Raw genomic sequence first — 24,114 nt, 5'->3', positions numbered from 1 at the left:
GTCACTTACGGATATTATCAGTGTTCTCCCTGACAATGTCCGACTTCAGGAGGTTATCGGCCAGCACAAAGGCACTTTCCTCCACTGTGTCCAGCAACATGGTGGCTGCGCGCAGCTGGTCGCTTGCGGTCAGGTCTCTCCATGCGTTCAGAGCCTGCGGCTGCAGGAGGTTATTAACTGTCTCGACCATGGCCTGCAAAGAAGAAAAGCAGAGTGAGAAAGGGCTCCAGGAAGTCTGCATGAGCTGTCAAGCTCTCTACAGATTCATCCTACCCAGTAAGCAGAGGACTGTCCCATCTCCTCACCCCTGCGGGCAATCTACAGTAGAGCTGCCCATTATTTCCCCTTTGGCCAGGGAACGTCAGCAAAAAGGTTCCTCTCATCAATAGCTCTGAATTCAGAGCAAGCGAGATTTTTTTTTCTCTGAACACACACAAAGGAAACTACATTTGAAACCACACATCCTTGTGAAGCAGGATGCTGGTAGTTACAGTGCCTACTGAATCCAGAATTAAGAATTAGACCTAGGACAGCAAACAGATCTGTTCCCAATAAGGTGCAAAACCTGCACTGCTTAGCCAACATGAACAGTGTTTAATGCATACCAGGGCTACTGTTCCTAGAAGAACACACCATCACCACCACTGTGCTGCTCTCTGTGGTAAGGCAGCTAAGCAGTGGGGCCACGGTACCTATAATTCTCAGGTGTGCCTGCATCCAAAGGTGCAGCAGGTGCTGTCAGAGATTTACATAGGGCATCACATTTCAAATCTCTCCACTCAGTAAACAGTCTTCAGTGTAGTAAAAGCTTATATCCTTCCTGCCACGTAGATTATGCCCTAGGTTGCAAAGTGAAACAGAGCACTCCCATCGTGAACTTCCCAAGGATTAATCTGGATGCACGTTAGGCTGAAAACTAAACCAAGCAATTCTTGTGGTTTGTAAATTACAGTCCTCAGACCCTACTGACTGTGAAGATTTCACTTGACTAAAAAGAGCAGCTCAGTTGCTAACCACGGCTAGCCCCAAGGTGTGTGTAGTTAGCACGTTTTTAAATGGGAACCAGCAGCGCACTGGTTAGCAAAATTTACTGCTTGTGGGGAGAAAAAAAAACCAGCTAATGTTTTCTTCTGCTGGTTAGTGTTTTCATGGTTACTAGTTACTAGCTGCTAAAAAGTCCTGCCTCATAATGAAACACCTCCACTGCCAATTAGCACCAGCCTCAGCAACTAATTTGCCTTTTGAGATAAAGTTGGCTTTTTTGATGTTTTTCCATGCGCTGAAAGCCCTGGCATCAAACCCACATCTACTGCTATTCTGTGCTGCAAGGACAACCCTGTGTGACTTTGGCAATTTGCAGCTCCAAGGAGCTCAGCATTCAGAGTAGCTGCTGGGTCTTTTCTTTTTTCCCACCTAGGTTTAAAACATGACTTATCAAAGAGATAGAGCACGGTCTGTTTTTTAGGAAGTGATCTAGAGCCCTGGTACTAAAATGACGTGATCAGAAGGATGTGGTGCATGGATTAGAGGCCGGATTCACCACTGTCCTGCCCCTTCTGCAGTCATGCCCACCTGTGCAGGGGTAGGATAAAATACTACCTGATCAAAGTGATAGCCTTTCACATCCATTTTGCACTGGTGCAAAAAAAATAGACAATGCAAGGCTATGGTGAATTGCTCCACACACGATTATCTTGCAGTAAAGCCCAGGGAAAAGCAAAGACCTCAGGACGTTCCAGGCCTGGGGACCAAGCAGCTTTTATGATTATTATTTATTTATCATATCATGGCCCAGGACCCCAAACTGCTGGGCGCCTTACAAACAGAACAAAAAGACAGTCCCTGCCCCAAGGAGCTGACAATATAAGTGTAAGACAAGAGACAACAGACGGATACACAGAGAAGGGGGAGTACAAGGAAACAATGAGACACTGCTGGTTAGCATGATAGGCTGTGCTCTCAAAACACCTGCTACCTAACTATTGTCACATTTTGTATATTATTTACGGAGAAGGAGAGTTTTAAGGAGGGTTTTGAAGGACAATACATCCTAATGACACTTTTAATGAGATAATGCAATTATATTAATAATCACTGCAGGTACACAGTGCATTCTGGTGTCACCGGTCACTTTCATCAGCAGAGGACTGGTTGAAACTTCAGAATTTTCCTTTCACAGAACCTTATTATCCTGCACCCAGCTTTTACAGTACCGATAGAAGTTGCAGAAATTCAGCATTACACAGATACAAACGATGCAAAGATGTTCTTTGACTCTCTCAAAGCAGTCTACGGATCATCTAAATCCATCACAGCTCCCCTGAAGTTGGCAGATGGCACAGCCCTCATCAAAGACAAGGAGCGAATTATACAGAGATGGGGTGAACACTTAATATTCCACTCAATAGGCCATCCAAGGTCGATTGGCGTGCCCTTGATCAGTTACCTGAGAAACCCACCAAAGGGGATCTGAACCTCCCTCCATCAGTTGAAGAAGTTACGAAAGCCATCAAACAATTGAACTCTGGCAGACCGACTGGAAAGGATGGTATTCCAGCAGAACCGTATAAAGTAGAATAATAGAATATCCGGGTTGGAAGGGACCTCAGGAGGTCATCTAGTCCAACCCCCTGCTCAAAGCAGGACCAATCCCCAACTAAATCATCCCAGCCAGGCCTTTGTCAAGCCTGACCTTAAAAACCTCAAAGGAAGGAGATTCTACCACCTCCCTAGGTAACGCATTCCAGTGCTTCACCACCCTCCTAGTGAAAAGGTTTTCCTAATATCCAACCTAGACCTCCCCCACTGCAACTTGAGACCATTACTCCTCGTTCTGTCATCTGCTACCACTGAGAATAGTCTAGATCCATCCTCTTTGAACAGTCTAGATCCATCCTCTTTGGAACCCCCTTTCAGGTAGCTGAAAGCAGCTATCAAATCCCCCCTCATTCTTCTCTTCCGCAGACTAAACAATCCCAGTTCCCTCAGCCTCTCCTCATAAGTCATGTGTTCCAGTCCCCTAATCATTTTTTGACACAGTACTCCAGATGAGGCCCCACCAATGTCAAATAGAGGGGAACGATCACATCCCTCGATCTGCTGGCAATGCCCCTACTTATACATCCCAAAATACCATTGGCCTTCTTGAGGTGTTTCATGACATCTTGAGTAGTATTTGGAAGGAGGAAGAAATGCCAGAATACTTTAAAGTTGCTCTTGTTGTATCACTGTTCGAAAACAAAGGCAGCAAAGCTGACTGCGCAAATCACAGAGCCTTTGCTCTCCTCTGTATAGCAGGGAAAATATTAGCTCGTATTCTACTGAACAGACTCATTGCAAACATATCTGAGAAGAATCTGCCAGAAGCACAGTGTAGTTTCAGATCAGGTCGTAGTACTACGGACATGATTCTTGTAAGGCAGGTCCAGGAAAAATGTTTAGAGCAGAACACGGACCTGTATGCAGTTTTCATCGACTTGACCACAGCTTTTAATATAGTCAACAAAGAGGGTCTATTCTACCTAAACTGGGCTGCCCAAGAAGGTTCATACAAATCATCCATTTGTTCCATGACCCCATGACAGTGCAAGTGCTCTCCAATGGTGACTCTTCTGACATGTTCAAAATCTCGAATGGAATGAAGCAAGGCTGTGTACTTTGCTCCAATGCTGTTCAATTTATTCTTTGCCTTCGTGCTCAGCCATGTCACAAGGGACTTGGATCAGGGGATATACATCCACTCCCCATTCTTCCTCTTGGATCTTTGAAGACTCAATGCAAAGACCAAGACACTGGGAAGACTTTTCTTCGAGGCAATTTTTGCAGATGACTGCACCTTGATGGTCCAGAGACATGACAACCTTCAGGTCATGTTCAATAGGTTTTCTGAAGCATCCCAGCTCTTTGCCCTCACTCTCAGTCTTGGGAAGACAGAGGTCTTATTCCAACCAGCACCTCATTCCAATGCCCCAGTGCCAGCCATCTTACATCCAAGGCACACAGCTGAAAAATGTGGATCAGCTCAAATATTTGGGCAGCGCCATCTTGAGCAATGGTTCCCTTGATAAGGAAATTGCCTCCAGAATTAGTAAAGCCAGACAGGCTCTTGGCCAACTCCAAACAAAAGTCCTTAACCAACACAACATTCGTCTCACCACCAAATTGAAGATCTACAGTGCAGTGGTCCTAACATCTCTCCTGTATCGATCAGAGACGTGGACTATTTATAGACGGCACATTAAACAGCCTGAAAAATTTCACATATACTCCTTCCGCTTAATAATGAGCATTCACTAGCAGGAGAGAGTGACCAATGTTAAGGTCCTTGAGGGAGTGAGCAAACACAACCAGCATTGAGGAAATGCTATTGAGAGCACATCTTACGTGGACCAGACATGTCATCAGAATGAAAGACCACCATCTCCCAAAACAGATCTTGTATGGGGAGCAGAGGCAAGGAAAAAGAAAGAAGCGTTGTCCGTATAAGCGCTTCAAAGATAACCTGAAGAGCAGTCTCCAGTGGGCTGGCATGAATCTCCAAGAACTTGAGCAAATGATTCAGAACAGGACTTACTGACCGTCTCTGACAAGATCAGAATGTAACAGATTTGAGAGGGATCGACATAATCGTCTCCAGGCTTCATGTGAAAGGCACCACAATGCTGCATCGTCAAACATCATAGATACGGACTTCCCAAGCCCAGTGTGACCAATTCTGTGCGTCAGGGTTTGGACTTCAGAGTCATGTGTGTAGCCATCGATGAGAACTGAGACAATAACATCATCATCGTCAGCGATGGACTACCAACAACAGCAGTATGGAGTTCACGAACAGGAAATTTAGCTTCTAGACTTTTAAACTAATTTTTAAAATAAAATAATAATACAATAAAATAAAATAATAATAATAATAAAACTTTGGAAGTTTGGCAACTGCATCTAAAGGAAAATGACAAATTTATCAGTCAAAAAGACTCATTAAACTACACAGGGATAGGTATGTTTTCAATATTTTTAAATCTTAAAGTCCAATCTGAATAATGTTTCGTACATTTTCGTAGCTTACATTGGTAGCTTTGTCTCCCGAAAGAGCAAAGAGAAGTGTTATTATTTTTGAGTGATCAAAGCCATGCCTATTTTGCTTTGCATGTCTATGCAACATGGCTGTGTTTTTCTTGCAAAGATCCCATATTCACGGAAAGTAATCAGGCACTCCAGTCAGAAAATGATGATTCCCCACACCCACCCTCAACATTATTATGCAGAACACAATTTGCATTACTTTCGTCTAGCTTGCTACTAATGGGCCCTTTAAATCTTTGCTAAAACAACATGTTGGATTTTATTTTTTAAAATATTTGAATGGTAGAAAGAATTAGTCTTAACTACAGCTCTAGCTCCTGGGTTTGGGTGAGACGGTAATGCACATTTGACGAAACTTGAAACAGGCTGAAACACTTGCATTAGTAGTAGTGCAACATCTGCTACAAAGATTCTGCTCTTAAAAAACTATTTTTTTTCTCATGTGTATTTGAATTTTTGTGTGCGTGCACATCTGTGAAAGACAGAACATGAACCAGACATTATACAAACTCTCTTGCGGAGTCAGCAGTCAAATCGGTTTGCTACACTGAAGCCAGCACATGTATGTCACCGATGAACTGGGATCTGATTCAAAACTTATTAAAATCAACAGAGAGATTTCCATAGACCTCAATGGGCTTTGAATCAGATTTGAACATATCCAGTAAAACTGCCTGCGCAGGAGTTACACCAGGGTTGAATATGGCCCATTGTTTTCCCCAAAGCAGCATTCCCTCACCCAGTCTAGTGCATTAACCTAACCTTCCCAGCACTTCATTTTTGAGCAAAGCACCTCATTATGGTGTAGCATTGCAGGCAAGGCCAGGGAGATTAAGTGTTTATGAAACGCTTGGGTTTGGAACGTGGACAGAGGTAGGTGTTGAAATGAAACCAAACAGCTGTTAAAGGAACAGCTTCTCCTGAGATAGAGATTGCAGGAAGAGGACAATGGAACAAATATGGACAAACAGGACAATTGACAGTGCTAGTCAAAGCACTGATCCAACAGCTGGGCTCTTAGCTTAACAGCAGAGCTCTGGCCCGTGCACGGATTATACAGATTTGACTCCTGCCCCCATCTGTCTTGCCCCTGGTCAGTCAGGGTATGTCTACACAACAGCTGAGCGGTGTCTCTCAACCCCAAGCAGACAGGCTCGCTTTAGCTCTGCTCAAGCTAGTGTCCTAAAAATGGCAGTGTGGATGCTGTGGCAGGAGTGGCAGCCCCAGGTAGCCACCTGAGCAGTACCCAGTGGGTCAGGCAGGACGGTACTCAAGTGGGTAGCCGGGATTTCTGTCCATGCTGCAACACCCACACAGTTATTTTTAGTGATCCAGCTTAAGCAGAGCTTGGACAAGTTCAGTTACCTGGCACACTCCCAGCGGCAGCGTAGACATACCTGAGGGGCAGGGAAACCTGCAGAAACAGAATGCTCCTCCAAACACAGTGAGTGCCTTACAACTAATCATCACATCCGTGGGGGTGGGGGGGTTAGCACTGCCAAACTCCAGACCCAGACATTCAACTCCTAGCCCTCCTCAGCCAGAAGGCTGAGAGCTGCAACACAGGGACTGAAACATGAAGAATGGGCGCAAGGTGGGTGTGTTTGGGCACGGGGGGGGGAGGGGCTGAGTATCCCAAGAGAAACTGATAAAGGTTGGGATTTTCAAAGGTGCCTAAGAGGGCGTTGCGCCCAACTTCCATTAAAAGGTTGTGGGTTCCTAACTTCCGTAGGCTCCTTTAAATGAATAAACAAACCGAAACTCCCACTGGTTCATACTATTATTCTGTGAGTTAAACATTTTCCATTTAAATTTCCCTGCCCCCATCCTCTTTTAAGCACTAACCAATACAGCTCATCTGATAAGAACTGTATACAAATTAGCAGGATTGGCCAAATAGCTTTTGTGAGACCTCATGCAAAACGGAATTTGGGGACATGGGTGTCTCATCCAGTTCTTCCCACAGCTACGAACAGCCTCTCCCACAATCTTTGCATGCCCACAACACTACACTGAGTACCCCTGAGGTTGCGGGGACGTATGTAAGATAATTAATATACCAGGAGTGTAAACAAAGAGGGGGAGACCTATGACAGCAGGAAACATCTTTTGTGCAAATGAGCAAGGAGTGTTTAGCTAGCCTGTAGCCCCAGGACATGGACAGACAGATAAACAGAGAGAAACATCAGGGTAGATGGGGCCCCAAGATACCAAGAAAGCAGACATTCCTACTGTAGTTCTGCTACAGGAGATGTCTATTACCCACAGCTGTCTGGTAGCAAGGGTGTAGGGCCAGGGGTATCTTTATATGTGAGGCCAAGTGCAACAAATATAGATCCTAAATGTAGAAAGAATAGTAAATATGGCAGGCGACCAGCTTGGCTTAACAGCAAAATCCTTGCTGATCATAAACACAAAAAAGAAGCTTACAAGAAGTGGAAGATTGGACAAATGACCAGGAAGGAGAATAAAAATATTGCTCAGGCATGCAGGAGTGAAATCAGGAAGGCCAAATCACACCTGGAGTTGCAGCTAGCAAGAGATGTTAAGAGTAACAAGAAGGGTTTCTTCAGGTATGTTAGCAACAAGAAGAAAGTCAAGGAAAGTGTGGGCCCCTTACTGAATGAGGGAGGCAACCTAGTGACAGAGGATGTGGAAAAAGCTAATGTACTCAATGCTTTTTTTGCCTCTGTCTTCACAAACAAGGTCAGCTCCCAGACTACTGCACTGGGCAGCACAGCATGGGGAGGGGGTAACCAGCCCTCTGTGGAGAAAGAAGTGGTTCGGGACTGATTTAGAAAAGCTGGATGAGCACAAGTCCATGGGGCCGGATGCGCTGGATCCGAGAGCGCTAAAGGAGTTGGCGGATGTGATTGCAGAGCCATTGGCCATTATCTTTGAAAACCCATGGCAATCGGGGGAAGTCCCAGATGACTGGAAAAAGGCTAATGTAGTGTCCATCTTTTAAAAAGGAAAGAAGGAGGATCCTGGGAACTACAGGCCAGTCAGCCTCACCTCAGTCCTTGGAAAAATCATGGAGCAGGTCCTCAAGAAATCAATTCTGAAGCACTTAGAGGAGAGGAAAGTGATCAGGAAAAGTCAGTGTGGATTCACCAAGGGCAAGTCATGCCTGACTAATCTAATTGCCTTCTGTGACGAGATAACTGGCTCTGTGGATGAGGGGAAAGCAGTGGACATGTTATTCCTTGACTTTAGCAAAGCTTTTGATACTGTCTCCCACAGTATTCTTGCCAGCAAGTTAAAGAAGTATGGGCTGGATGAATGGACTATAAGGTGGATAGAAAGCTGGCTAGATCGTCAGGCTCAACAGGTAGTGATCCATGGCTCCATGTCTAGTTGGCAGCCGGTATCAAGCGGAGTGCCCCAAGGGTCAGTCCTGGGGCCAATTTTGTTCAATATCATCATTAATGATCTGGAGGATGGCGTAGACTGCAGCCTCAGCAAGTTTTTTCAGATGACACTGAACTGGGAGGAGTGGAAGATACGCTGGAGGGATAGGATACATAGGGACCTAGACAAATCAGAGGATTGGGCCAAAAGAAATCTGATGAGGTTCAAGAAGGACAAGTGCAGAGTCCTGCACTTAGGACGGAAGAATCCCATGCACAGTTACAGACTAGGGACCGAATGGCTAGGCAGCAGTTCTGCAGAAAAGGACCTAGGGGTTACAGTGGACGAGAAGCTGGATATGAGTCAGCAGTGTGCCCTTGTTGCCAAGAAGGCCAATGGCATTTTGGGATGTATAAGTAGGGGCATAGCGAGCAGATCGAGGGACGTGATCGTTCCCCTCTATTCGACATTGGTGAGGCCTCATCTGGAGTACTGTGTCCAGTTTTGGGCCCCACACTACAAGAAGGATGTGGAAAAACTGGAAAACGTCCAGCGGAGGGCACCAAAAATGATTAGGGGACTGGAACACATGACTTATGAGGAGATGCTGAGGGAACTGGGATTGTTTAGTCTGCGGAAGAGAAGAATGAGGGGGGATTTGATAGCTGCTTTCAACTACCTGAAAGGGGGTTCCAAAGAGGATGGATCTAGACTGTTCTCAGTGGTAGCAGATGACAGAACAAGGAGCAATGGTCTCAAGTTGCAGTGGGGGAGGTCTAGGTTGGATATTAGGAAAAACTTTTTCACTAGGAGGGTGGTGAAGCACTGGAATGCGTTACCTAGGGAGGTGGTGGAATCTCCTTCCTTTGAGGTTTTTAAGGTCAGGCTTGACAAAGGCCTGGCTGGGATGATTTAGTTGGGGATTGGTCCTGCTTTGAGCAGGGGGTTGGACTAGATGACCTCCTGATGTCCCTTCCAACCCTTATATTCTATGATTCTATGATCCTGATCCTGCTCCCATAGAAGTTAATGCAGAACCCATTAACTTCAGTAGTGTCGGGTCAAGTTCATAGACGTGTGGTTGGGATTTTGAAAAGTGCCCAGGACAGACAGGTGCAAAGCTGCCACTGAAAATCTCTGTAGCCCAGGTGCCTTTGAAAATATCAGTAACCTTGCAGTCATTCCTGACAGTGACTAATGCAGAGACCAAGAAAATTGTCCCATTTCTTTGTGCTCCCCTCAATGAATCCACCTCGTCTCTTGTTGTATGCTTAGATTGTAAACTGCTTGGAGCAGGAACCATCTCTTTGTTCTGAATTTATACACCACCTAACACAATGGGAGTCCCGGTCTGTAACTCCTAGGCACTGCCAGAATACATATCATAACAACAACAACAAATGACAGAGGAGAAATCTTTCCCAAACAGGGCAAACACATTGTTCCCTGGCTTTGTCCTGGGATTACAATCAATCAATCCATCCATCCATCCAAATATAATTCTTCCTTTTCACAAACTACAAATTGATATTAAAATACATTACTGTCAACAGGCAACTAGTTAGGAGCTTTACAGTAATTATACATTACTAAAAGATTGTTTTTACATATCCTGTTGATTTCCTTTGTGACAGTTGCTTTGTTCTGTAAAATTGCATTTTGCTTGTGTGTTTATTTTTATCTTCTCGCCTTTTAGAAATGTCTAGTGAGAGTTTCTGGATAAGTGACAGTCATTCAGTTTTAAATCTAGCAGTCTGCATATCTATTGGTGCCACAGAAGTCTTGCTATCACTCCACTAAAGCTTTAAACTTTGCATTTTGAAAACAAATGTCTTTTCTACACTCAGAATCGCTGACTTTAACTGGGAATTGACACTGGAAAACACTGATGGCTGTAAAGTCCATTCACCCCGGTCCTGTCACAGCGCAGTCTGCAAGCAGATTGTGTGTCTTACAGTACCACAACATTTCAACCTTGACCTCAGAAAACTGGTGGCTTTCCTACAATTCTCAGCTCTTTAAACATGTACTTTAGCCTCTTGAGAGAAAGCCATCAGCTGAAAAAACTGAAAAAACCAAACACAACTACTAAGGGATACATCCTTTCTATCTTCCCATCAGTGAATGATAAAACCTTGGTCCAAACCAAAGTGGTGAGTGTCAGAGGGGCTCTACGGGAAACAGGTCTGAATTCCTCTTTTGACCCTTCCAATTCTACAGGACATTTCAAACTGGCCTCTATTGCAGAAGAGCATATGTTTAAAGTAGACCTGAAAACATCATGCAGATAGCTTCCTATTGTGTTTCAGTCCTAACTTCCTGGGAGTTTTGCATGAGTGTGGACGGTGGAACTGGGGCTTTAATATACTGCTCTTGTTATGACCCTGCTGGTTAGAAAATATATAAACACAGAACTTTGACTTTTCTAACGCTCTTTCATGTTATTAGCAATTACATTCCTTGGCTGAACGTGGATTACATCATGCAACTCACATCACAGTATTAACCAATCAGGAACTAGCAATAGTACTGGACACAATGGGAGCAACAAGGCAAACGCAACCTAGGATAGCTTCAACAGGTCCTGACACCCCTATAATGCAAGATGATTCCACCAGTCCCCCAGTGTAATGGCCATCTCCAAACGCCACACAAGCCAATGGAAAGATTCCCACAGATCGTTTAATTACAATTTGTTTTGGTTCTTGTTACGTTATTCTAGAGGTCCAAGTACCTTCCCCCAGGGACAAACCCAGAGAACATTTCCCAGTTTGGGCTCAGTCATTACTCAGCTAAATATGCTCAGTGGCTTAAATGGCAGCAGATCAGGCCCCCGCTCAGGCTGGAGGCCCTCAGTCAGTACAGCACATGCTTAACATTAAGGACTGAGCCAGGACTACAGACTTGGCCCTCAGTGCCATGTTCATATATGTAGCTTACCAGCTTTTACAGGGTAAATTTAACTCCCTGTGTCCTGAACAACAAAACCAAGTACAGCTACAGAAAATTTTATTCTCTAGTTCCAGACAACTCACTGCAAACAAAGACTGATTTATCAAAGGCCACTCATGACACGTCTGGCCATAGGGACTTTGTGTGTAAGAACACTCGCACACATGCACGCAATCTCTCTCTCTGCTCCCCTCCCCATTGAGAGCCAGATTGTGTCTGGCCCCTGTGCTCGGCATGGGCCAGGGTGTCGATGGGCACAAGGAACTCCTAGCCCACCTCTGTGCAGGGGACAGTTGCACTCCTGGGGCTCAGGGAAGTACAGGGAGTGCACCCCAAAGGCACACACCACCCCAGGGTAGGTGAGGAGGAGGCATGGTGTGTTCTTGCCTTACCCTCCTGCACCAGCTGGCAGAGCTTTCCTGCTGCAGCCAGGGGAGTGTGCCGCCCCATCCCGGTTGGTGGTGCCGCATGCATATTCTTCTACACTTGCTGGAACGATTGTACCTGCTGAGCGAGGACCTTTCCCAGGGCTTCCCGTGAGCCTCTGCAGTGCCTACTCAGGGCTGTGACTACACACCACAATCTAGCCTTGCCCACTGCTCCTATGTACATCATCACCACTTTACACCACCACAGATGCATGATGATTAATATCAGGGCAACCTCACTGTATATGGCTTTAGAAATCTTTGTGCAACCCTGGCTATAATACCTGTGGCTCTACAGGGGGCATACAGGGTACTGCACAACACACAACTAAACCTCCACTGCCCTCCTGTTGCATGCAATCCAACTGCTGACTTGATCAGCCAGAAAGGGTGTCCATGCAGACACTGCCGTCCTTGTTCGAAGAGACACAGCCCTCTCGGACGAAACGACCATGCTGTAAAACGATCAGGTGCTTTCTTTAAGCTGCTCAAAACCAGGTCCAGATTCCTCTGGCCACCAGCAGCAGAATCAGCTGCCTGCAGGGCTGCTTCGGATGAAAACCAAATTAAACAGGAAACAGCCGATCGGTTTGTCTTGCAGCAATATTTATTTTAAGTAAATGGCAAGACAAGGGAGGATAATGAATCTCTCGCCTTTCTTGTGCCCGCTGGCTCAAAGAGGAAAGTACACCGCAGCAATGTGGTGAATGATCAGCTTTACAACGTTGTTCAATTATGGTCGGCTGCTCCAACAGCACTTGCCCTTGTTTCTTTGTTTCTTAATCGTGAATTTAGAGCACTGGAGTAGCACAGCAGCTTTGGGAGACAACATTCTCTCTTCCTCCAGGGATCACCGTCAACAGAGACGGCAGCGAGGTGAGTTTCTCTGCTCTGTTGGAGGCAGCACAGCTCACTGGCCTGGGATTCAGGAAGCCTGGGTTTTATTCTTGGCTGTGCCTTTGGGAAAGTCACCTCGTGTGTGTTTTCACTTCCACTTTTTGTTTGCCTTGTATGTTTCAACGATAAGCGCTTCAGGGCAGGAATTATCTTCCATCACACGTTTGTTGAGGGCCTATCACGGGGCCCTGATCTGATTGGTGCCACTCGGTGTTATTGTGAAGTACACTGGTCATAACGTATTTATTAATTATTATTATTATTATTATTTGGAACATGCACACAAATATTAACCCATTTTTTATTTGCAGCTTGATGTTCTGTTGCAAATTGCTGGAAAAAAACCACCCCTGAGTTTCACAACATCTGGCAAATACTGGTAATGGAAAAAGTTCCTTCTCCAAAGAAAACCCCCTCAACAAATGAGTATGCTTCGTGGAATTCAGAGAGAAGAACAATGCTCTGTGAGTCAAACCCACAACATTTACGCTCTTCTAGTGTTCACTGATTAAGGATAAATACCCTTTCCTCAGAGGTCATGTTTTCTAAACCTTTGATCTAAACCATTTTTTGTTGCTCTTCTCTGGACTTTCTCCAAGTAGTCCACAGGTTTCCTCAAGTGTTGTTCCCAGAACCAGACACAGTTACTCAGCTGAGGCCTCACCAGTGCTGAGTACAGAGGAACAATTACCTCTTGTGTCTTACATATAACACTCCTGTTAATAAACCCCAGAATGCTATTAGCCTTTTTAGTAGCTATATCACATTGTTGACTCATATTCATTTTGTGATCCACGGTCACCCCCAGAACCTTTTCAGCAGTACTTCTGCCGAGCCAGTTATTTCCCATTGTGTAGTTGTGCATTTGCTTTTTTCTTCCTAAGGGAATTGCTTTGCACTTGTCTTTATTGAATTTCATCTCTTGCTTATGAATTTCCTATTATGTGTTATTTCCAATTATCATTTATATTGCTCTGAAAAACTCAGTGGAAAAACAAATCTTTTCTTAAAACAAAACACATCAGTGTTCGCAAGCCCCCCAAATAAAATGAGCAAAAGCTACAACTGTTGAGTCAACAGTGTGCCCTTGTTGCCAAGAAGGCCAATGGCATTTTGGGGTGTATAAGTAGGGGCATTGCCAGCAGATCGAGGGACGTGATCGTTCCCCTCTATTCGACATTGGTGAGGCCTCATCTGGAGTACTGTGTCCAGTTTTGGGTCCCACACTACAAGAAGGATGTGGAGAAATTGGAGAGAGTCCAGCAAAGGGCAACAAAAATGATTAGGGGACCGGAACACATGAGTTATGAGGAGAGGCTGAGGGAACTGGGATTGTTTAGTCTACGGAAGAGAAGAATGAGGGGGGATTTGATAGCTGCTTTTAACTACCTGAAAGGTGGATCCAAGAGGATGGATCTAGACTATTCTCAGTGATAGCAGATGACAGGACAAGGAGTAATGGTCTCAAGTTGCAGTGGGGGAGGTCTAGGTTGGATATTAGGAAAAACTTTTTCACTAGGAGGGTGGTGAAACACTGGAATGCGTTACCTAGGGAGGTGGTGGAATCCCCTTCCTTAGAAGTTTTTAAGGTCAGGCTTGACAAAGCCCTGGCTGGGATGATTTAGTTGGGATTGGTCCTGCTCTGGGCAGGGGGTTGGACTAGATGGCCTCCAGAGGTCCCTTCCAACTCTGTTATTCTATGATTCTATGATCAATGACACTGCCAGAAACTTCTGCTGGAAGTTGTGTGATCATTGCCTCTGGGCATAAAGAGTGCCATCAGTGGAGGAGTACTCCCATTAACTGCGAATGTATGTTGTGCTGCTTGAAGAGACTTCATAGATACGGGGCGGGGGGTGCAAACTGAAAGCTTGGATCTGGGTGCACAAGGAGACATGGGATTGGAAAGGTTAATGCACTGAAATAGACCAGCTCAGGAAATGTCTGGCCCCTTTGGAATATCAAATGACGAGAACGCTGTAATCTGTATAAAAGGGTCACAAGTCAAACTGAAGCAGTCATCAGCCTATGCTGGGACAGTAGATCTAAAATAGACAAGCATATTATTCTTTTAGCTATTGTTAAACAAGAAAAATGTCATTTTAGTTAAACGATGTCATTAAATTCTGTTTCTCAGCGGGGAGCTGCCTTCAAATCTATTCAATAAGGCTCTTCACTATCACACAACTCCTTTCCTCGTAAATTACTCTTTTAAATCCAGATTAAAACTTTTCTTTAGTCGACGTATTACACTAGAGACAATGTCACAAAGGGAGGCCAGCCTGATCTCCAAGGCTGTCAATGCACTGTAATATGCGGTAAAATGGCATAACATGCACTTCGCCTGAGTTTGGTTGAAGAGTGATTAATTGTTTTTCTAAAAAATGCTTAAAATGTAGAAGCTAATTTCTCCCATCACCCTCTACACCTATCTGAAATGTGCGTCTACGAATGAAGCACTGGTCTTCATTTAGTGCTAAAGTAGGTGACTGGTGATTGATGGCGTCAACGTTGATCTGAAGTTTGGGTCTAGGGAAAGCGTGTTCTTTCTCGAGGGAAAAACAAATGGAGAACATATCCTGATATTAAAGTGTGATTTTCCTATGGGCCTAATGAGCCCTTAATGACTAAAACTAACATGCTCATATTTAGTCTGGGCACCAAAATCCATAATTTAGGTACTGAAATGGAAGTGGCCTAGTTATCAGATGTGCTGAGAGATCCAAGCTCACATTAAAGTCAATGGGAGGGCTGAGATGCAATCAGGACACTTGCTGAGGCCCTTAATATGGATTTAAGGTCCTAGCTCTAGGCACCTCAGTTTCATAAGCTTGGCCTTGAACTACAGATAATCTTTTAATGGGAGATCACTAAAAAGTTGGAGACCTAATGCAAGAGAAGGAGGCTATAAATTGGAGACTGTGTTTTTTGCTTTTCAGTTAGCACATGCAAAGGAATGTTCTAAGGTCAGCAGGCATTTGTGGGGCTGAAATGAAAGGAATTCACTAGGAAGAAGAAAATAACATATGATCATTTCATCTAATAAGATCTTCCATGTGGAATAGCTTTCTGAGGATTGCCTTTATGAATCACCTATATTTGCTGTTCTTCTGTTTGGGAACTGAGAGTATACAAACAGCAGGTAGCTACTCACTTTGGGGAAGTAAGCAAAGCTGCAGAGAGAGAGGAAAATGCTCACATGCAACCTGTGTTTCTCTGACAGATTTTCCGTATCCTTCAAGGGGACTCCCAGGGAATTGGAGACGTGCATTCTTCCAACTGTCCAAATAAAAACAACATCTCCCAGTAGCATCTATGGCAGTTTGTCTTGAGACTTTTCCCAGTGTCAACAGATTTAAGGGCCAATTCCAACCAAAATCCCAGATAATCACACAGCAAGCTCTAAGAATATTTCAGTTTTGCTATAATTACTTGTGGACCTTTCTCCATATGGTATAGTTTAGTTAGAGTTATTTAGGCTATGTCTAACGCCATCAGCTAGGTCTGAGATTCCCAGCTCCTGTGGACTCGTGTTAACTCTCATCTGAGCTAGTGCGCTAAAATGAAGAGCATAGTAGCAGTAGCATGGGCAGTGGCAGCCCGGGTTAGTACAAATCTGCCTAAACCCTGCGGGTGCGTACTCAGGGGGGCTAGCCCCTGCTGCCGCCCCTGACTACTGTGATGACACTGCTGTTTTTAGCGTGCTAGCTCTCATGACAAACAACAGGTCTACGGGAGCTGGAGATTACCCCTCTATCCTGCGTGTAGACGTTGCCCTGGTCACAGAAGTATGCACTCATGTTCCTTGTCGAAATTTATGCAGATAAGGTTAGACTCCAAAGATAAACTAAAGTCTGTTTCTTTGATCCTGCTCTCTCCTTACAATAGGCTCAGCACAGTAGAAACACGCAGGGTATTTTCTCTCTTCCTGACACAAATCAAGTGCAGGTTGCTCAAGCTGTGAAATATATTAAGTTCACAGAGTTTTAACAAAGGTTACCAAACCACAAAATCCTGCTGCGAATCAAACTACTTTCAGATGTCCTTTTAATTATATTAAATGAAAGTTTGGGCTGCTTTGATGCTTATGGGCAAACATCTAGATCTCTTGAAAAGCTGCTAAAAGTACTCCCTGTTGCTATAGTTAATATACTACATTGTATGCACCCTGCTAGCCAATTTATTCCAGCCACTTTAACAAGGATACCCAACCTGACAGGCCACATAGAACATCATCAGGAGTCAAGCAAAGCACAAATCATTAGAGGACTCCAAAAGTTGTTTAACACACACACACCACAGAGCTCTTTGTCATACAGCCAATTAAGTGACCAAATAAGGAACTTGAGAATCTTCATTAATTTGTTTCTCACTCTATAAATGGAGGTTAAAATCTCTCTTGTCACGTGCACTGCAAGTACACAAGTAAATGTGGCATAATTCAATTTACACTCTGTCCTGAAGGGGCAAGATTCTTCTTTGGTTTAGACACAAGCAGGCATCAATAAGAAGTGGGACAGGAAGGGTTAAGCCACTTTAGATATCAACAGACTCAGTCCCAGATGTGTCTTTTATCTGCCAAGAGATATTAGGTTTTCAAAAAAGACCTCTTCCTTTAATCAGTCGTGAACTTAATGCCTTGGATCCGCTGAGAAATGTGATCATTTTCGCTTACTGCAATGATTCAGACTGCCCATATCTTCAGGGAGAAACACGTGAGAGTGATACCTGAGGATCAGAACTAATGGGACCGCTTTGATCAAAACAATAGCAATCTCCACAGACTGGAGATGTCAAGAACTGAAAGAACACAGGCCAGTATCGTAGCAATGAAGTTATTCGCTTCATGGAAGATCCTGTGTTCTTTACTGCATGGGTAGTACCTTCAGAACGCTTCCACTATTGTCGCCGGTAAGGTAAAGGTAAAAGCCTCATCCAGCTTCTAACAGGCGAGAAAATGGCACTTGCAGGAGTGAAAAGCAGTTATAGTTTTGGGGTGTGGCAACAGTATTGTTCTGACTTAGAATAAGAGAAGGAGGCTCTTCCAGACATGCTGAGAGTATGTCTGCACAGCAGATAGGAGGCGTAAATCCCAGCTCAGGTAGACACAAATGTTAGCGCTGCTCAAACTGGTGCCCAAAAACACCTGTGTGGCTACAGTGGCACAGACTAGTGGCCAGAGTACAATCCTGGCTGAGCCCCGGGTACAGCCTTGGGTGGCTAGCCGGAGATGCTGCCCATGCTCTTAGACTGAGCAGAGCCAACGGGCGTATATCTACCTGAGCTGGGAATGCCACCTCTGCACTGCTCTGCAGATGGACCCTAAGTAAAGAGTGGAGTGCTGGCCAAACTCTGGTAATCTGCGGAAGGAAAATGTCTCAGCTAGAACTGGATAAATACTGAGAAGGCTTGTTTTTCCCACCCAGATTAAAACCATTTGCTTTGGCTATTGTGTTCACATTCTATACATGTTAAAGAATTAGGATTCACTGGCAAAAACACTTGCGGGAGGCTAAAGTGACACTCTCTCCTTTGAGCATTTGCCCTCCTTGCGGTTAATTTTACACATGAAGGGATCAGTGCGTGGCAAGACAGGGAGTCAGGGCAATGCACACTGTTCACCAGAGCCCTGGCACAAACTGCACAAGCAAGACAAGGATCCGATCTCACCCCTTGTAATGAGGCCCACACTTGCAGTAGAATCCCTGACTACACACCCACAATAGAGCAAGCGGTGTCAAGTGCCCCCTGAGTCCCCTGTGCATATTGTCAGTAGCCATGCAGGGGTAGGTGAGAACAGCCCCAGCAGAGCCAGGATTCTGCCTCCTACACAGGTCGGCAGGGCAGTGGCTGGCAGCAACTGGGAAGCAATTTGCCCCAGGGATAGGGCTGAGCAAGACCACATACACCCTGGAGCAAAAGGGGGACGAATCAGAGACCCCATTGAAACTCTCAGAGTCACAATCCGGTTCCTGCTCTGTTCCGGGGGCAGCGCAGCTAGAGTCTGTTCCTTGGCATATGCAGCATGGCTACCATTGAGCCCTGATTTTAAACTCTGCACACACTCAATAAAGATTGCAGGAGACAAACTATTTTTCAATATACCTGAACTGCTTATATAGCCCCCTTTACTGTAGTAACTGAATAACTGTAATCTTTAGTGTATTTATGCTCCCCACGCCCACGAGAGACAGGCATGATCAGAATCGCTCCCTGTTGTACACATGGGGAACGCAGGCACACAGAGGGTAAGGCCCAGATCCTCTGAGGTATCGAGACGCCTAATGTCCATTGATCTCCCCCGTGTGGATGCTCTCATTCAGAATTAAAGTAACATTAATTCAATTTAGTAGAATTCACCTTGGAGGTCAATACTTAACTTTTAAACACGCGAGGAGCCCCACTGAGTTAAAGGGAAATACTCACATGCTTAAAGTTAAGCATCTGATTAAGTCTTTGCAGGATACGGGCCTTATTTTGCAGCCTCCACTTTTTTTTAAAAGTATGTTAAATCCACTATGCATTATTGGCCAAAGGAAAAAATAAAACCAAATATAAGAGCTTGCTTTTTCTTTTTTACACAGCAAAATCTAGAAGACAGCAAAGAAGAAGAAGAAAACTGTGTTTGGCTACTCTCTCTGAAATTTTAAGAGTACTCAGCCTGAAGAATGGAAAACATTTACTTATCTTTACTGATGAAAGCAAATCAGTGTACCGGTATAGTTAGCCGGGGTAAGGCTAGATACATCTCCCACACACCTCAGGATATCCACACCCAAAGGGATCAGACTGGGTAATGAAGAGGAATGCAGTTTTATACACATTTTACAGTCACAGAAATCCAAGCACTCTCACCCCAAGTGCTCGAGGATGCATTGGCAAAGTAAAGCATATCATAGCATAAGAGGTCATGTTCTGTAGGTGCAGAAACTAGAAATGTACAGATGTGCAGAGGGGACCTTAAACATAAATGTGGGTTTTGTTTTAATGTCTCTGTGTGTATTATATACATATAAATAATGGCAAATCCTGCATTACTGCAACATTAAGATTGCAAAATTAAATGCACAAAGATCAAGAGATTAAAAATAAAATGTTCCTTATTGCAAAGTTAACTCATTCACATTGCACGTACTGCTTTATAAGATTCACTGGATCTATAGTCAAGGTAACAGGACAAATTGTACTATCATTCCAATCCTGCAAAGACTGTGAGTAATAATAATATCTAGTGCTTTTCATCAGTAGATCTCAAAGCTCTTTACATCCCCATTTTACAGATGGAGAAACTGAGGCACATACAGAGGGCATGACTTACCCAACGTCTCCCAGCAGGCTCGTGGTAGAGCCAGGAATGGAAGCCCAGTCCAGTACTCTATCCACTAATAACTAAGACAACTAGCAGTGCATAAAGTTAAGCTGTCTTGTAAGTCTTTGCAGAATCAGGGCCACAGATAGCAACTGGTCATCACTTTATGACAAATGTCCCCTTCCATCTGAAGTTTTCCATGGCTGGTCTCAGCCACCAGGTGGATTTGGGGGGAAAGTTTGAAGAAAACCCTTTTCTTATTTCTGAGTTATCTGAGGAGGGTAAAATGTAACTGTTCCACTTTAAATGAGAATTCTGAAGATTAGGAGGAGGTTGTGTATGGAAACTCCAGATTAGCTGAACTCCCAAGGCACAATTTGGCATATTCTCTGTGCAGACTCCTGCTAAAGTCCATGGATGCTGTACATGAGGAGGATTTACAGAGATGGATTCCACAAAATTGAAACTTCACCTGTGGCAAATCCTCCATGACAAATAGGTGCTGTGGGAGTTGGAAAAAATATTTTAAAATTAAGAAATGATAGACTCATAGAAGTGTAGGACTGGAAGGGACCTCGAGAGGTCATCTTGTCTAGGTCCCTGCACTCAAGGCAGGGCTAAGTATTCTAAGTATTATCTAGACCATGCCTGACAAGGGTTTGTCTAACTTGCGCTGAAAAATCTCCCCAAGACAAAGATTCTACAACCTCCATACGTAATTTATTCCAGTGCTTAACTACCCTAACAGAAGTTTTTCCTAATGGCCAACCTAAACCACCCTTGTGCAATTTAAGCCCATTGCTTCCTGTCCTATACAATTTTTCTCCCTCCTCTTTGCAACAACCTTTTATGTACTTGAAAACTTTTTCAGGTCCACTCTGTCTTCTCTTCTCCAGACTAAACAAAACCAATTTTTTAATCTTTACTCATAGGTCACGTTTTCTAGACCTTTTATAATTGTTGTTGCCCTCCTCTGGGCTCTCCAATTTGTCCACATCTTTCCTGAAATATGAAGCCCAGAACTGGACACAGAACTCCCAGTGAAGCCTAATCAGCCTGGAGTACAGCGGAAGAATTACTTCTCGTGTCTGGTTTTCAACTCTCTTGCTAATACATCCCAGAATTATGTTTGCTTTTTTGCAACAGTGTTGCACTGCTGACTCATATTTAGCTTGTGAACCTCATTAAGGAATAATACCAGTGGGTGTAGCCCCTCCCCCATGGTATAGCTTTAGCCCTCCCCCTTTTTCTCTTCTGGGTGTTTGCTCTTATCAATATTTGGAGCAGCTTGATTTAAACAGGCATATTGCATGGTGGGAGTAGCTTCTGAATTGCCTGCTGCACTAGACAGCTGTACTCTATCTCAGGGCACACCACCTCACCTGTGCCATCTGCTTTGGCCAGTTGCCAGGCACGGAGCTGGGTTTGGAGGAGTCTTGGAGAGTTAGGAGGTGGGGATGTGGCTTAGTTATAAACTTTTGGTAATTATTAGTCAATCTTAACCCTTTCTTTCCTCAGCTCCCATCTTCCTGTTCTCAGTAAATCCCCCTCCCTTATACTGTTACTTTGGGTTGCCATTCCTTTGCTGGTGTTACGTTTATTGAATTTTATGGTCCTGGGAACTGGACTATACATTCCTTGCCAGCTTGTAGCATTAGCATTGATTTTCTCAAGGGAGACCACCCCTGGGTATCTGGCCCAGGGAGGAATCCCCTGAGTGGAGGCACCAGGCGCCAGAAAGGAATACAAGTCCCAAAGCACGAGAGGAGAAGCTGCTCCAAGTATTGGTGAAAGCAAATGCCCAGAAGAGAAAAAGAGGGTTGGCTTAAGCCACACGAAGGGGGACAGGCTACCCTCACATGGGATTATTCCTTAATGAGGATAAGCCGCATGTGACACTCAGTTGTTTTTGAGTGACCGATGTGCAGAGAAGCTTTACCTTCCTTTTCTAAAGTGAAAATATGTGTGCACAGGCAGAACAGATGCAGCCAAAACAGGGACTGCTCCATGGGGAGGAGGGGCTAAAATGGGACCCAGTGCAGCCACCCCTCTCCCAAATCCCACCCCGACCCAGATCTGTGCAAGGTAGACCCCTCACCTGAACTCTGGGGGCACCAGGCACCAGGTGGTGCTTCCCCGCCACCTCTCCATGTGGCCTAAGGAGGAGAACATGAGAGAGGAACTGACTGGAAATTCCAGCCAGTAGGGGCAGGAACAGCCAAAGCAGAGACCTCAGGATGCTCAGAGAACTTCCTAGGGTTCTTATGGGTGATTAGCCTGTGCTGATTGTCTGTTTGCTCCAACCTTCCCGTGCCCTCACAGTGTTCTCCACGGCTTCATGTCACACTTGCCCCTCGTACCGTCTTCTCCCCTGCCATGTGCCCCTACCCCTTTGCCTTTGCATTTAGCTGATGCCCTTCTAATTAAAACCAAGCTCCCCCACCCCGAAAAGTGGAACCAACATGCCAGTTGCCATCATCTCTTTATTCACGCTGCTGGTGTGCTCCACCCCTACCCTTCCTTTGTGTCTCTTTTGTCTATGTATATCATAAGCTGTTCAGGGAAGGGACAATCACCTACCCTGAGTTTGTGCAGCATCTCGCACAATGGGGCACCAGTCTTGGCTGGCCCTTAGGTACTATAGTAATAAACATGATTAATAAATAATAACAATATGAATAGTAATATATATAAAAAACTGCCTTCCCCATTTGGATAATTCAAAAAACGGCTGAAAGAATTTTCTCCAATCTTTCCCCCAATTTTCTAGTGAGTTTCTGCCCCAACCATTCCTGGAAGTTGTAAGCAATGGAAAGCAGAATTGTAACGTTATCCTGTAGCCCACAAAGGCTAGAGTGATCAGATACACAGACACAAGAACAGCACCAGACATTCAGTCAAACAACTTAACAGATTTATAAAAACACTAGAAATACCTGGACATAGGCCCTGCAAGAGCGCTCCCTTTTCTGAAGCTGAATCCATAAAGACAGCAGATTAAAGACGGAATAGAAAAAACAAGTTAGTGACAGAAGAAAACAAGGGAAAAAATAAAGAAAACATCTACACAAAAACTATCATTTCTCTGTTGATGAGTTTCTAGGAGAACATGCAAGCTAAGCAGCAGTGGAATGCTGTAAGTACTGACTCTAGAGACAGTTGGTTAGTTCTTTTCAGGAAAGCACAGGCTGGAAACTCTGCCACAGCAGCTGTTAGTCAGGGCAGCAGACCTTGAGGCAAACTGTAACTATTCTCAAAAAGAAAAGGAGTACTTGTGGCACCTTAGAGACTAACAAATTTATTTGAGCATAAGCTTTCGTGAGCTACAGCTGCTCACGAAAGCTTATGCTCAAATAAATTGGTTAGTCTCTAAGGTGCCACAAGTCCTCCTTTTCTTTTTGCGAATACAGACTAACACGGCTGTTACTCTGAAACCTGTAACTATTCTGTAAGCTAAATTTACCTTGCAAATATGAAATCATACATTGTACATCATGTCAGACAACGCCAGAGATTTCGAGCCTTATTCTTGTTTGCACAAGGCTCCTTTACGTTGCTCTGACAGTGTAAAGGGCCCTTAAAGAGGTGTCAATTACAGTTAAATGAGAATCAGGCTGAATGTTTCAGGCTATTTTATCTTTGGGCTTGCCTATACAGTGCTGGGTGTTGTGAGCTAACTGGGCCATGAAGCTGCTGCTGGCACACGCTAAAATCTCCCTGGTGTATGTTAACATTGTTAACGTTTTAACAAATGAAAAAGATGCCCCACCATCACCCCAGTTCATTTCAATTCATTTTACTTCAACTTGTATGAAAAAAATAAGAGCCCAGGTGACTGGTTTCAGGCCAAGTATTGAGCGAAGTCCTTTCGGTGGACTTGAACGTTTCTCCTAAAGATTAGATGAATATTTGATGGCCGGTGCTTGCTTTCTTTTGCTCTCTCTGACAAAACAGAACAAAACACAAACTCTTTGCTAATTACTTTTTCTTTTCAGCGCATTATCCTTGATCAGCAAAGGGGATAATGGTGCAGTGACTCTGCTGCCTATTGTTTGCCCAATACTACTTCCAGCACTAATCCATGCATTCTTAAAT

At 44.4% G+C, this 24,114-nt stretch overlaps 1 protein-coding gene across 35 annotated transcripts in view; it reads right to left on the bottom strand.

The window, feature by feature from the left end:
• The window catches only part of ADGRL3 (adhesion G protein-coupled receptor L3), an 804,652-nt gene that overhangs the window by 147,153 nt on the left and 633,385 nt on the right, over positions 1-24,114 (bottom strand). For 30 of the 35 annotated variants that reach the window (XM_074950298.1, XM_074950299.1, XM_074950303.1 and 27 more), the window contains 2 exons: positions 22,956-22,994; positions 10-193 (listed from right to left, as the gene is read on the bottom strand). In XM_074950298.1, the coding sequence (XP_074806399.1) occupies positions 10-193; positions 22,956-22,994 (223 nt within the window). The remainder of the gene's footprint in view (positions 1-9; positions 194-22,955; positions 22,995-24,114) is intronic. The other 5 variants (XM_074950284.1, XM_074950293.1, XM_074950295.1 and 2 more) reach the window with 1 other exon arrangement.

Source organism: Natator depressus, chromosome 4, assembly GCF_965152275.1.
Source record: "Natator depressus isolate rNatDep1 chromosome 4, rNatDep2.hap1, whole genome shotgun sequence".
Classification (NCBI taxonomy): Eukaryota; Metazoa; Chordata; order Testudines; family Cheloniidae; genus Natator; species Natator depressus.
Note: the sequence above shows the minus strand (reverse complement) of the source record. Positions and strands in the feature narration are given on the sequence as shown.